General features: G+C 30.7%; 1 protein-coding gene across 1 annotated transcript in view; it reads left to right on the top strand.

The window, feature by feature from the left end:
* The window catches only part of LOC126266528 (uncharacterized), a 149036-nt gene that overhangs the window by 115722 nt on the left and 16453 nt on the right, over positions 1 to 16861 (top strand). The window contains exon 3 of the mRNA XM_049970688.1: positions 3153 to 3361. Coding sequence (XP_049826645.1) covers positions 3153 to 3361 — 209 coding nt within the window. The remainder of the gene's footprint in view (positions 1 to 3152; positions 3362 to 16861) is intronic.

Genomic DNA, 16861 nt, shown 5'->3' with positions numbered 1-16861 from the left:
TAAAAAGTGTTTATGTATTTTTAAAATAAACCAAAAAGCAAAGACTCCCTTTACATGCATGTGAATTATAATGAAAATTTTGAACCTTCACTTAATTTTCATAAATATATTAGTATATACTCTTAAAACCCTGTTTACTTAATCCTTAAAAGGATATTTACAAATTAATACTTTATAAAGCTTTTAAATAACATTAATGTAGACCACTTAAATTTGTTTTAATTAACAGTTATAACTGTAAACAAGTTTTCATGCAGTATGGCAGATGAAAACATCCCTTTGATTCAAGGATTTGTTAAAATATGTTATCATACATACCAAGTAACATAAATAAAAATTATGTTTCATGTTTTTCAGAGCATTATTTATTGCCTAAATTTTAAGCTACTACTCATGAAAATCGTATTATAAATAAAAAAGTTACGGCAGTGTTTCCAAATGTACCACATTGTATATTTTTATCCAGTTTAAATTTAATTAAGGCGTATGATGACATATCAAGTTGTCAGTTCAAATTATCAATAACATTAGTGCATGGTATTACTGTGCTGACTCCCAATTACTAAATGCATCAATTAACACATTATAAATTTTATATATAAATCATATTATTGTATTATGAATATTAATATCAATAGATAACTTTTGGAATATGTAGTGCAAGTTATGTATCTTTAAAGCAAAATACAATACAATATGTACCTATTATTAATGTTATTTAGTGTTTGTAATTAAATTGCAGCTTAAAGTCGGTAAACAGTTAACAGAAACAGGTTCAGTTTAGCTTCGTACGTGATATTTTTGCAAAAAAGTAGCTCCTCTGACAAATTGGCCCTTTCTAGCATGTGCAGCATGTGGCTTAATTAATCTTACTGGCTTTGGAGGCTCTAGTACTAAGGCATCTTTATGCTCCTATTTTGGGATACGTGCAGTTTCAACCGGATGGAATTTACGGCGTAAGAAATAATTTATGTCAAATGTCTGCGACACGCTCATAGTTATTGCTTGTCGGTTTGCGTTTGCACAGTTTTGTTTGTCATACGGGCGAACCGAATAGCATATTCATAAGCAAAAACCCGTATTTTACGCTGCAAAGGTGAAGTTTCGGTCTACGTTCGCGGAATTGCAATTTAAATTTCGTTTTAATTTCGCCAGGCATTTGAAACTAAGTCGCTTCTGGTAATTTTGTAGTCATAACTTTATACAGATAATTTTAAACAATTGTAGCCACACTATAATTAGAATATTCTTTGTTGAACGTTTCATCCTATATGAACTTTAGGACAGATTTTTATGTTATAAGTTAAATTGTGTATAAATTGCCAGTACCGATATTGAATTCAGTTTGTGACTCGGCAAAATGTACGTTAGTAGACACTTGTTTATAATTTGTTATAAAATATATAAACTGTACCAAAACTATAATAATAAAAAAATTACGGCAAATTTTTCCCACGAGTGATTAAATTATTAAACAACACTAATCCAATATTTTAAAACAATTTAACTGGAATTAATATTAAATGTTTTAATTATCAACCGTTATACTGTACCGTATAAATTAATTGTAACGTGACATTCATCGTAATATTACCACAGTTATACTAAATGAGTAAATTTGGAAAATTAAACATCCACACAAAGTATCATTAAATTTAACTGCTTATAGAACGCAACGATATCATAAATGACCACATTTCAGACCTAAACAATAAAACATACTATTAGGGTCATAAATAAATCATAAAACGATAAAACTCTACATGAGAAACTATAAATGGATACTTTTCGAGACCCAAAATGATGAAACGAAAACATTTTTGAAATGTAAAGTTACAAAGTTAAACGTAATGAGTTTTGTTTTATTCAATTTTACTAACTACCATAATAGTGTCTTATTCATTCATTTGTGCCTCCTTCGATTTTAATAAAATCATCTGATATTAGGTTGTGAAGAAAGTCGTTGCGTTTTTCAACCTTAAAAATAAAATACACAAACATTAGCCTAAATAAAACTTTATTAATCAAAATAAGAACCAATTGAGTCAATATATTGTTGCTAATGAAAAATAGGCTTATTTATAAAGGAATAGGATTTTGGGGTTTTGGAAGCGACGAAGTAGTTAAACTCGTTTCGTGTATCATGTTGTCGAAATGTTTGAATCAGTTGGTAAAGGGTTTGGTGAGTATGGCAATAGAATTTCGTACCCCAGTTCGTTCACTTCTGCAGTGTAGAGTTGAGGGACGTGTGAGCGAACATTGTCCTGAACAAGAATTTACCCCTTTCTGTTGACTAATTCCGGGCACACACGACAATATCTGGTGCTTTTCGTCGATATGTTCACAGCACTTCACTGCTGTAAGTCTTTCATCAGAATATAGAAAGCTGTAATGGATGACACCGACAATAGATGACCAAACAATAACCTTAATCTTTTTCTGGTTCAATTTCGTTTTGGGAAAATGTTTGGGACACTGGTTGCACTCCAACCATTGTGCTGAGAAACAGCTCATTCACAATCCGTAAAATAATATTAGACAACACTTCATAACGGAGGTTTATTGTGATTTTCCCTCAATTCGTTCGGTACCTATTTGTTTCTCCTTCCAATATGTTTTAGGTGGTTGGAAATGGTTGTATATGTTACCTCTAATTCTACAGCAAGCTCTCGAACAGTGGAAAGCGAACTGGCTTCAATCAAGGCCCTCAATTGGTCGTTCTTACCATCAGATGGCCGGTTGTTGTGCTCATCATCTTCAAGGTTCCCGCCCTTGCCGCGAAATTTCTTGAAAACGTTACCTTGCTATCCGTTTGTTAATGGTTCCTGGGCCAAATGTTGATATTGCGAGTAGATTTCGCCTTGCTAGTAGTGGAACAAGAAAACTGTACGAATTTGCTTCTTATCCATACTGAAAAAAGAATCAAATTATTTCAAATAAAATCGAGTTTACAACTTTAAATTGAGCGAAACATGTCTTTTAGAACTGTAGATCACCTCACACCAAGACATAAAGAATTTGATTTGATTTACAATGGATATAAACGGATAAAATTATGCCCGTAACAATTTGCAAATTTCACTTTCGCAAAACGACCTTTTAGTGCTTTCTTTATTGATTGCTGGTTGAAAATACGCTATTATTTGTTTCAGGTGTTTTGTGTACTATAGACCATCTGGAGCTAGTGATGCCCCGGTACGCGATCCGGGGCGGCGACGTAACCCTCAAGTGCGATCACAGTGTGTCCCTTGAGCAGCTCTACAAGGTCGAGTGGCGGAAGGGTGAACGGAAAATCTTCCAGTACATCAAGGGTCGTAAACCGCCCTTCAGATACTTTCCCATCGAAGGAGCCGTCGTCAACGTAAGTCATTCACAGCATAAATCACAAAATCGAAAATAAATATAATATGTGACTATTTAAGTTGATCTTGTGTCATTAAGGAAGAAGATGTTCAACTTAATTAACCATTCGAGTTTAACGACTACATCAGCAGGGTTGATGGAATGACGACGAAATTTATTTTCACCGTAATTATTAAAGCCCCATTTGACACATTTTACGTTTGTTCCCCCGCAATATTAGAAGTATTTAGGGGCTGAAGGGAAGGATTCCAGATGAGGAAATCGCTTTTTCTGATAGACTCTTTTCGCAGTAAGTCATTCAGCTTCGAAGATTATATTTGTAATCAATCAATACAATGACTCAAAGCAAATTTTTTTTAATTTCAAATAATTCGACACTACGCAATGATTTTTTAATAAAGAGAACTCATAATTTTTTACGTTTATTTATTTATAAAAGTATTTCCAAAGTTATCTTAATGAAGTCCTCATAACTTAGTCTAATCTCTCCATTTTGATTAACATCTCTGACTCTAAAGAAATCGGTTAATCTCTGTATTTTAACACAAACCACCACAAACTGATCAATAGTAATTACTCTGCGATTAACTGGATCATTCACATCAATTAGCATTCTGGCAAATTCGTTTGAAAATTTAAATCCCATCGTCTTAAAAGCTTGAATCATTTCATCCTTTTCAATTCCTTTTGAGTTGTTTTTATCGTAAGTTTTAAAAACAGTTACCCATTCGTTAACGTATTTATACAAATGTACGAAATCATCGACTCCAATAAGACCAGTTTTTTCACGATCAAACAATTCGATCAACAGTTTACAGCAATCGCTTGAGAAATGTTCACCTTGTCCGTTAATTAACGCCTCTTGCAGTTCTTCTTTGTTAATCTTCCCCGAATGATCTTTGTCCACGAATTCGAAGTATTTTATTACATTATTTTCACTATAATCATCCATTTTTTAAAAGAGATTAGACATTTAATTTGGCATATGTCAATAAAGAACCTTGTGGAGCCCTCTCGTGCTAAGAATGGGATGGGACGTGATTAAAAGTGTGCGAGACGCCAACACGTATCCATGTTCCATTCACAACTAAAACGTATTGCACGTTCGATATGAAGTTCACCAATAAATCGTATCTGAAGACGTTATTATCACGACAAGATGTTATTATCTTTGGGCGATCTGAATAATTCATGGCATAACTAACTTATCCGCCCTCACAACGGTTATTAGTTATTAACGAGCCGTTGTTTAGCGTTGCACCCGACAAGATATTTTCCGTAATAACATGGGATCAGGCAATTCGCGTTGGGTCCCAGCGAGCTGCAGTCCCTGGTTTTCCTTTACAATGCTTTCGGGACTCGCTACATCGGACTCGCTTATTTTATTCAAATTCCCTCGCTGAATTTTTATGGATATTGTTCGAAATTATGTACACAAGTCCGAATTAACTTCATTGAAATGTTTACAATGCCTGAAATAATGGTCTCTCGACGGTGTTGTTTATGAAACTTTTGCGGATATCTGGAATAACATTTTATAATATTTATGGTTGAACTCTATAAAGTTAAGGATAGAGATTTATACACAAACATCTAAATATTTATGGATGTATTACAGGCAACTTATACACACTTGCATTTCTTACATACATTTTTTTATTGAATTAATTATAAAAACGAAAGTCAATAATTAATGATATAAAAACATAAATAATTTTATAGTACTCGTGCTATAAACATAAAAATTTATTATTTATTCCAGTCCATCATTGTAAATTGATCATTATTATCCTTACTGCTAGTCCGCAGTACATTTGAGTTGCATCCATTGGGAGTTACGTGATGTAATTGAAACCCTTCATAATATAATTAAAAGCCACTGAACTGGGTAGGAAACATCAAGACCTAAGATCACTTGCATCCATTCATCTTACTTTAATCCCGACACAAGACCATGTTTAGTTAAACAATACACCGCGCACTTTAACATGCCCGTGATGTGTCCTTAGTAGATTACTTAAGGATAAGGTGTCCCTTAAGTTTCTCGAAAATAATTAAGAAGTCCTTTATTATCCGCAATATGAAATCAACGTAATATTTAAAGGATAATTTACATATGACTGCATTTAAAACAGGATGGTTTTAGATTAGGTTTTAGTGAGGGTTCCGACTGGCTTAACGATGTCAAGACTTCAAGTTCAGATGCTCCAGGTGTTAATTAAGCAGGATGTTTATGAAACTTTCTACTTTGGAATGAAGGTTAGATATTATAGGGGAATGAATGATTTATTAATTTTATGCCGAATTTGCATGCCGTCGAAAAAATAATAAATAAAGGACCGGGGTACTTTTCCAACACAACCTTCTTTGTACTGTTATTTGTGCTACAAATTAAAACTATTACTACAAGATTTATACAACAAGGCAATTTGCAATTCTAATTTCTTTCATTACAACTGCACCGGAACAGTGCACTTTTATTAGAAACCATCCTATCAAGTTGAACTTTATTCTTCGGTTTAATCCCTTCGAGCATCAAGACGCAATAAAACTAATAGAACACTACATACTTAAGGTTTAGCACACGGAACCTCAAAGTTTTTACTGCGAAAGTTCCGGAGTAACTCCACGCAGGTTGCGGATATACGTTAAGTTCAAATTGGTAAATTAGTAGGTCCAAGTTTTAGTAATAATTCCCGTGAATTAATTGTTTTAATGACAACTTTGGTTTAGGCTAAACTGTTAATTGCTAACTGTATATCTTATGCATGGGTTCGTTTAATGAACGTAATAATTTATTGGTGTCAATATTTGTGGACTCAATAATAATTAAACGTTAAATAATTATCAATTACTATTAAATTAAAAGAATAATGTCTTTCAGTTATTAAAAATGAGTTATAAATAAAGATTTTTGCCTGTTAATTGGATATCGTTCTAATTTTTTTTTTAAATTTTTAAATTAAAATATTTGTTAAAAAATCTTTAATTTTTCTAAACTAATTTAATTATTATCAAATAATGGTTTATGTTAGTCATTTTTGGACGTACTACTTTCTTAGAACATTTCATCATATAACAACTTTTGAAAGAAGATGATAATAAAGGCTTAAAAGGCATCCTATAAAAATATAGTTTACCTGAAACTTTTATATGATAGTTTACATAAAAATTGCATAAAATTCTTGATAGTATAGTGAACTGTTCCACCTTGTAAAATATGAAGTGTGATATAAATTTATGAAAGAGTATATCGATCAACTTAAAAGAAATAGCGTTTTATTTGGATTTGTTTTGGCACAGGTAAGAGCAAACATATTGAGCTCAATTTAAACCTTTTCGTTTTTTTAACATGACTGAATAATCAAAAATTTATACGGAGCTTTTTTCCTAATGGAGATATCTAAATTTTTCCAATTTGTTTAAATTTAACACAAAAAAGAATTAACATTTTTGAATAAAGACTATTAAAATATTACCACTTTTGCAAACTAACAAAATGTGAAAAAATCTAGAATAAGTTTAAATTTCTTTTCATTTATTTTTGTAAATGTTATTACTATAAAAAATATAGGAATATATATTCTAATTTATTAAAATATTAATTTAAATAAAATTTTAAAATACCAAATAATATACTTAACTTAAAAGTAATAATGATGTTTACTTTAAAATTCTATACGTATATTTACATTTGCATTAAAAATACATTATTTAGACTTATTATTAATAAATAATGAACAATATTAATGGACGATATAAATATAGGATAAACTTAAAAAAATTAAAATATAGTAATTTAGTAGATTCAAAAATAAATATGAGTGATATTATTTGAAATATTCCTATTCTTATTGATTATAATACATATCTATTATAGCAACAAACTTGATAGATTTTTATTGTCAAACTTAAAAACTTTAGAAAAGTTTCACAATAAATAACGCATTTATATGATAAAATTACTTCTCATACTGTTTAAATATTTCTATTGTTAATATTTATTGAATAGTACGTCAGTATTATTTACATTTATTTATAATATTCTGTACGATATTGAACGCTACTCAGTGCATTGATTGAGGTGCATTTGTTGCATTCGTTTCTCTCAGAAAACCCGCTAATGATTTTTAATGCACTTAAATAAAATTTACAAGGAGAAATTGCAAAGGGGTTACGTAAACTTTTTCAGTTTGTCTTATTGTCAGAGCGAAACCTGAAAAGTGATATTGAGTGAACTCAAGTCCTCTATTTATGTTATCACCGTACATTTGTCTTTATAAAGCATAAACTTTTAATAAAGAGAAGAAAAACATGTTTGTTCCTATGCAGTAATAATGTACTGCTACCGCAGTGTTTATTTTCTTCTAATTTATTGGAACAAAAGTTTTTTTTTTTTAATATGTATGGTACATACATAAAATTCTTGTTATCTGTTAAAATATGGAGAAGCACAAAATTTGTTGATGAATACATAAAAGCATTTCCTTGTAGATATCACATATTGCCATACTATCTTGCATTTTCGCCGTCTTTATTGGACCTCGTTATAATTTTCCGAGAGGCAATAAAAAATTAACTGCTTTGATTAACGCCGTAAAAGCAGTACGTGCAGAGGCGCTGCAACCTCGCCTCCAACATTCCAGTTTGTTTTTGTTCGTCTACTTTTACCTCGCTGAAATAATAATTTTACATAAGGTTGGCTCTAAGTTAATGCGATACTAGTTTTAGGATTGCTTTATAAAATACACATCGCTAAGAATCTATTTCATTCACTTGGGGATTTTCAACCCACCTTCGTGTATATTTTAATTGGGACTTTACGGTATGCACGTAGGGACATAAAATGGTTTTGTTCCCGGAACTTCCTGTAGATAGCGATTCACGTGGAGCCATATCGACGGGATGCACAAGTTTACTGCTTTAATTTCTGCAAGTAAACGTTTTATAGACACTTTGTGTTATCTGACACGTTCTTACACTTGTACAGGTCAATAAACTTTTATGTGTTAAATGAGATATAAAATTATATGAATGAAATATTCGTGAAATCATTATCAATTTGACGCAGGTTATGTTTATAAACAATTCAGTTAAAAGTCAAATATAGTCAGTCAGTCATTTAGTCTTGTCAACGTTGTTCGGACTGTAGGGAAAAATTAAAATGAACGAAGACTCGAGCATAAATGAAAAAACTATAATCCATTTCAAAAGACGGGACCCCGATTTTCCTTTGGCGGTGTGCAGCTTGTGGCTTTTCACAAGCATCGTGGCAGTTTCTCAGGTCGAATACGCAACAGATCACAGAAAAATTTTAGTCAAATACTGCATTTGGGAACTAGTTCTTTTGACTGCTCTCTGCTTCCCTCTGACTCTGGGTGTGATTAAGAAAAAGTTTATTTTAGCGCTACCGTGGTTGCTGATGATGGTGTACACGATACTCGCCAAAGACTTCATAATGTTGCCAAGAATGTTAAAGAAAATTAAAGAGACTGAGCAGTACGACACGTTGGCTCTATGCTACCTTTGGGCCATGGCTTTGGGCTTTATCGCGAAACTTTTGATATGCTTTCAGATTTTGGGGCGATTCAAGTACCAGAGGGGCGGACCAGATTCCAAGAGTGATATTGTACTGCACTACTTGGAACTGTCCAATGATGACTAGTGATTGACTTCATTATTATACACATTTTATACAATAACTAGCATTATTAGCTTTATTATTTTTGATAAATATACAGTGAAAATTGAAATTTTAGTGTTTTGTTGCGCCGAAAAGGAGGTGTAAACAAATTTATCAAAATCACTTAAAGTTAGACATAATTAATTACTTAATTTAAAGCACACACACTTAAATATTAATATTTACATAAAATGGTACTCCAAAAACACATCATTACTGGCACACGAAACTTCTAACAGCCTAAATAAACCCCAAGGAACATAGTTACATTTGGAGCACTTGTTCAAACTAATTGCGCGATCTATCAATTCCTAATGTACTAAAAAGCACCTCGCTGTGAATCCTAATTGCAAATATCTTATTAATCACTTTAATTAAGCATCTGGCATTTTGTGCATTCCACTTTGTGCCACTCCAGCGAACCGAACGCGCCAGTAATTGCTTTGGACGATATCGAACTCGAGACGAAGGTATTGTGACGAATAAAATGATATTTAAAATGCAATTACTGGCGGGAAACGGTTTTAATCTGACTGAATTTTTGCGCTGCTGAGTAAGCAGATTTTATTTGGAATTATTAAAGAGTGAAGACGAAAAGAAAATTACAAATTAAAAAAAAGGAATTTTTGTCTTTACATTCATATATCCGTTAAAAATTCAGAGGCAATTTAAATTTTGTTTGAGTTGAGAGAATGTAGTAATTTTAATAAAATGTTTATTTAAATGTACACAATAAATTAATTTAAATTACAAAACAGTTATTAAAATGTATATTTTATTTATACATGCTTAATGTATATATAAAATATATATATATATATATATATATATATATATATATATATATATATTATATATATATATATATATATATATATATTATATATATTATAATTATATTATATATTATATATATTATAATTATATGCATTCATTTGTTTTATTATTTTTCCAATTAATTGTTTTGCATCGAATAAAATATTAGGCTTGAAAAAGTAATTTACATTTTTGGTTCATAATTTAGTTTATTTAATTTTTACATATTTCAACATTTTTATATTTATTATATTATTTCCACATCATGTCTCACTCTCAATGTGTTTGAAGAGATCGGTTTATGGTAAAAGTGGTAATGAATGAAGATTAACAACATTGAGGCCATCCCGAAACCTACACAAATGAAGAAATTAAACTATAGAAAATTCTCGTGAAATATGTTTGGAAATAGGTCCACGATAAATCAGCCATTAGGAAGTTAGAAAAGTTGAACAAATGGATCTCGTATAAAATAATAAAATAAGTTGAAACTGATAAACCTTATAGATGCTAGTTAAGAGCACTCTTAACCCGTAACTTAATTCTACTAGAATTTTCAGTCATAAATTCTGAATTTAAAAGTTATTTTAACAAAATTTCGATGAATTCTAAATAGCGTTTATATAAATAATATAAAATGATATGTATACATGTAAACAAGTTATTCATATTACAATATTTTGTCAATAATTAATGATAATAATGTAGCTAATATAATTAATTAACTTATATCAATTTATAAGTGTGGCAATGAAAATTGTAATATAAAATTAAAATAGCATAAATAAGTAATAATTTTTGTTTATTATTCCAAATGATAAAATTAGTTATTGGGACTGTATTTATAAAATTCACATAAATATAATAAATAGCGAATTTATAGAGAAAATGATTTTGAAATGTTTTGTTACTCTACAAAGTTATTTATTATCCATATTTTTGGAAAGATTTTTATGATTAAAAATTAGAATTTATAATTAATTTTCACAAACACATTTAAATTGACCAATTATCTTCATTTCATGTTTATTTTGTATACATTATGTTCTTTAAATCTGAGAGATGATTATTGTTTATACTACTATACTTTTATATTTAATTAAACTTCAGTTCAGGTGACTTATGATTATAATTTTTTCCCGGTTCTCTTAATTTTCCAACATGGATAAACCATTATCAAAGTAAATCTAAAATAATATTGCAAAAATTTAATTTAATTTCAAACATTTGAGACACAAATGCCCGTTAAAAGCCTTTAAATGTTAATGTAGCAGGAGCGGATTATTCCTGCTATTGACGTCATGTTCAAACATTTTGTCGTCGCTGAAAAACTTTTATAAGACGCACAATGAGGCCAATGTGATGAACAATGTTGCCTTTCAAGCGTTTGCCTCGCTGGAAGAACTTATTAAAACAATAATTTAAAATTATATCTCGATGACGTTGAAATATACTCTTTTCCGTACGAAATTATCTCCAGCTTTCCGCCATTTCTCTGAAATTATTTTAATGAAACAAATTACGGTGCTTTGTCACACTTAAAAATACTTTAAATTATTAAAATAAACTATGCGATTAATGATAATTAATATCGTTGATTTATTGGCGAAGTGAATCAAATAAACGGCGAAGGTCATTCAGCTAACTGTGGCAATAACCCACAGTGGCAAATTTCTCATCGACTTCACGTCACTGATCTTTATAAATTAACTTCCGTTGAATTTGTCAGTCTCCCAATTTCTGCGCAATTAAAACAAATAAGATGAATCGTTGTTTCCCGTCCAAAGTAAATTCATTAATATGCCGAGATCGTGGCGTTTTTAAATCGTCGGGACTTTCGTTTTATTAATTCTCAGACGGTGCTTTTTAATATTCATGACTTGTTTTCTTGGTGAAACATCAAAAGGGGTGAACTCAACTGACAACAAAATATTTGTTATTTGAACAGCAATTCCGGAACTGTACTTTTTCGGTATGTCAAATATAAAATTTTATTATTATTCCGCAAAATACAACAAATTAACTCAGTATTTACAGCAATGTTTCACGGTATGTTTGTTTTCATCTTCACGTTAAATCATGACACAGCAGAAAAAACAAACTGAGCGTTCGTAAAACAAACACAGTTCCTTGCACAGAAATCCGAGGACTGCTTTGTTCCCATAATTAAACTGCTAAAGTATTCATCGAGACATTTATTTAATTAGATTCTCTAAAACAAAGTGCTCGTCAAACAATTGTCTATTGTCTTTTCACGCTTAGTTTTAAAAGAAAAAAACTAACGGTAATTGTTTTCGTTGTCGATAATGTAACAGAAAACAAAATCTTTAAAATGTTTACAGTGGAGTTGAACAGTTTTATGGACACTAAAGTCTTTTGTTGCGGTGCAAGGAAACCTGTAATTTATGCTTTTGGTGTTACTTTTTTACAATGGACAAAAATCAATATTTAATCGTTACTCCGTTATATTTTGTAAATTACATTTTAAATACCAAAAAAATATTACTGGTATTATACATTCTGCAACACACTAGTTAAGATTAAATGAAAAATGGAATTATCATCAAAACTCCGAGGAAAAATTTAAATAAAACCTTAAACCAAATGGGACACTTCAATTATTGCACCGACGAACGGAATGATTTTCCACCTCGGCCGTTATCGTGTCCCACTATTAAACGGATCTTTCCGTATGAATTTTAATGCTGCCGATATCTTCTAATTGCGATATTATTCCGTATCATTTACGTAACTGCTGCATCCGCGTCCAGGAACCGGCTCGGTAATTTTACAATCAATTATGTTCTATTGTTGGTGGTCAAGCCCATTAGTCCACTATGTATATGAATTAATTAAGCACTTCCTACCCCTTAATTGTTCCGATTTCTGGCACATTCAACCTCGAGCCGATGACCTGTACAACTAACTGCAATCTTGTTTCGTCATACTGTTATCGATTCGTATCTATTGATTAATTTATAGATGAGCAGCGCTTTCTTTCAAGTATTTGCAAAGCAATTGTAAAGCAACAAATTTATTTTTAAGAAAAAAAATGCTAAAAACCATTGTATATTTAAATTAATACATGAAATTAAAAACAATATTTATACTTACCTTCTATCACCTGTATATAATTTATTTAAAATAAAAAGGATAAGAACTATGTTATTATAAAATAGAACAAGGTGTCAAAATTAAAGCAACAAAATAAATACCTAATATTTTTTATTGGTAGCATATCCATTATTTTTTATTACCTCCTGATATCTTCTTTTCATGGAAGAAACAAGGTTGTCGATCTCTTAGTTATAAACAGAATTCCAAATAATATTAACAGCTTCAAAGAATTCATCTGAGTTTTGAAATTTGCCTGATTTTAACATTTATCATATCCCACAGCTTTTCTATGAGGTTTAAATTGGGACTTTGGGCTGGCCACTTCATAAGATTTACATTATTGGAAGCAAAAAAGTCTTTTACAACATTTGCTGTATGTTTCGGATCATTATCGTCCTGAAAAATCCACGAAAAATGCATATTTTCCTCAGCTTACGGCAATAAATTGGTAAACATTTGTAAATATTGAAACCTGTCCATTATTTTATTTATTTTTATTAACAGTCCCATTCCATCGAATTCCATCTGAGAAAATAAATCAAATTTACTGTCATCAGAAAACAATACGGTTTTCTATTTTTCTTTCATACCGGTTTAAGTGCTCCCGTGCAATTGAGTGTGATATCAATCAAGTTATAAGGTACACTATCTGACAAAAATATGGTCCCTTGTTACATTTTTTTTGCATATGTTGTTATTAAAAATATGTTTGTTGTTTCTTTTGACTGGTACTGTATATACAGTTTACAACTTTAAATTATCGATAAAATAAAATTTAATACCCTGTTATAAATATCGAGAAATTTTCGAGAAAAATAAACTTCAAATGAAAGTTACTAGTCAAAATTATTTTAAACACACATTTTGAGTTTATTTTGCCACTTACAATTAGTAAGTAGTTAAAATCTCCTTCCTCCATTGTTATTTATCCTAATTTGAATTATACAGGGTGTTTCATAAAATCCGAATTTTTTTAACCAGATATGCACTTCTAAATAATGAGTCGATTTCTTAAAAAAAATCTAATAAAAGTCCAACAGAAAACGAGATAAAAAATGTTAAAGTTTGTAACAAATCTTACTAACTAAGGCTGTTCACAATTTTCTCCATTGATCTGCAAACAAACTTGGGCCCGTCTTATCCAATTTCGTCGCACTAGTTCCCACGTTGCTCCTTGCTGCTGTTCCTGGAGACTCAGATTATAGGCGCACGCAATTCACCGATATTTTGTACTTCCGCACAGTATACTTCGGTTGAAGTAACAAAAAATCAGATAAAAATTGTTTGGGTTACAATAACTGAAAATATTAAGAACACTGCATAAAAAAGTACAAAAGTAAGGTTTGTTACAAACTTTAACATTTTTTATCTAGTTATCTGCTGGACTTTTGTTAGAATTTTTTAAGAAATCGACTGCATTTAACAAAATCACATAAACTAGGCCTGACGTAGAAAGTGTGCGATTTCGTGTAGTAGAAATAATCGGAAAAACTGTCTTGTCTTCTTGGACTACGTATTGTAGATTCAAATTCCCATGTTCCAGAATTGTAATTATAATAGCAAAGTTTTCATTGAGGCATTTTACAGTGTTAAACAACAGGTAAATTAAGAATAAATCCACAGAATGCGTGTTTTGGAAAAAAAAAAAATTACAAGAAATTTAAAATATTGAAACGTCTGGAGCTGCAAATATTAAAAATTATTCACTTCAGATGACATGTACATGTATGTTCTAAATTATTTAGTGCCAAAATACCTGAACAAAATTATGAATATTGGGAGAAACTAGACTACGAATACAACGGCATTCAAGGCAGGGATAAAATTATTATCAAATGAATACTAAGATTCCATAACATCTAAAACCACGAGACAATAACAAATAAATATGTTCAGCTACAGAATTATAAAAATGAATTACATAAACCTTAAAGAATGATGAACACGGTCATTAGAGGTGACTTGAAGGCGACACTGATTTTATTATTTTTTTTGTTTGTTCTAAAACAATCAACCAACTATTATTATTTTTGACGGCACTATGTTAGAAAGTATAGTAGAAGTAAGCCGTAATTCATTGCTGTTAATGAACACATTAAACAAATCATAAAGTGTAGAAATGATATGTTAAGCAACCGTACAAATTCGCTTTATGCACCTTTCAATTCAACCGAACGTAGTACCGAACAATGGAGAACGTTGCACAGAACTCACAGAGGAACCGTTTTTAATCAGCCGGTGTACGATTTCCATTTAGATAAACCAGCCGGTCGGATTCGTGTCGAAATTACAAACAATAGTCAATTCCGCATGATGAAGCGTGCAATAAAATTAGTTCATTGAAAATGCGGCTAATTTCAACGAATCGCCAGAACGGTTTACCGCGTGGATTTAAACATATCCAGTTACACTAAGTTAATTACAGGGTGTCGCACGGTGATTATCAACTCGCGAAATAAAAATGTTTTTCTGAGTACAAACTGAGATTATCGTTCTAACATTCTCCCTGATTGGAATACATGTTTACGCTCTTAAACAAACATTGTTCGGCGGTTATAATAATTCTATCAAGCTCGGCACAGCGATTCCTGTCGCTTCTGATAATTTTCCATGGCTTTGCTTCGCACAATACCCCATCCCGGACGAACTAATTGATCGCTGACATGTCATTTCGCCCATTGTCTTTGATGCATGCATCGGTGACATTTGGTGCATGAAAGGCGCCATGTCAATGCTTGTTTAGCTAAAAAAAGATTTATCAAACACTGTTTGTTCTGTTAAAAGGTTTTGCCCATAATCGATACTTCAACAGCATTGAAACTGTGAAGAGTTCAATTTATTTGATGGATTTTGCAGAAGTATCATACACGTCTTTAATCTAAAACCTTTAGCATACATTTGCATAAATTTCAAATTGAATTTCGAATAGAACAACGCGTACAACAATTTTAATTACTTTGGGTTTGTAGTTGCATTTGATATTTTACACAAAAGCTCTTCAATATTTGAGGCCCAAATAGTGGACCAACAATGCACTTTTCATATTAATAGTCAAACAACGGAGATAGTTAAAGAGCATAAACATACTTTTAATTACAATGCAGTAAATTTTCAATATTGTTTGTCTGATCGGTTCAATATTTGATGCTGATGCTGATGCTTCAAAATGAATTTACATTGTTTGCGAAATGAAATTTCTATAGGTTTTGTTTCGTACCTAACAATAATATCACAAAAAAAAAAAAATAAATTTCTATTATTATTTATTATCAACAAAAGGGAACATTTTTATTGAATTGTAACTAATATTTATTTATAATTAACCTCTGTGGCAGAATTAAAAATCATATAATTCAATTCATTTCTTCCTTTTGATTAAGTTAGCATGTCACAATTTCCTAAAATATGAACAAGTTACTTCCTGCAATAGTTCTCACCATTAGTTTAATTCCTAGGGCTAACAAAAAGTACCAAGATCAATTTTGTCTGCTGTATCATGTTCATTTATGAGAGCAGTGTGTTATACACACTTAAATATATTTTAGCAATCATTGAACTGAAAATACGTTAAGTAATTTGATGATATTCTTATTCTCAGGTAATTTTCACGTTTTAATCAAATATATTTAGTCATCAGATCAGTCGTCATTTGATTTAAACATACAATATTTTTTAGTCAGAAAATTAAATGTACAGGAGTGACACCATGTATACTATTATGGTTATAAAATTATACGTAATTGTAATGCAGCAACAATCGATTTCCCTGTGTCAAATACGCAAAATAATTATAAAGCTAATCCCATGTAGATTTAAATTAATTTTAAATGCAATTTATTAGATATATTAGTACTTTAAAATTGGATAATCTAGTTTCAAAAC

This window comes from Aethina tumida, chromosome 1, assembly GCF_024364675.1.
Source record: "Aethina tumida isolate Nest 87 chromosome 1, icAetTumi1.1, whole genome shotgun sequence".
Lineage (NCBI taxonomy): Eukaryota > Metazoa > Arthropoda > Insecta > Coleoptera > Nitidulidae > Aethina > Aethina tumida.
The sequence above is the reverse complement of the archived record's forward strand: the minus strand, read 5'-3'. Positions and strand labels throughout refer to the sequence as shown.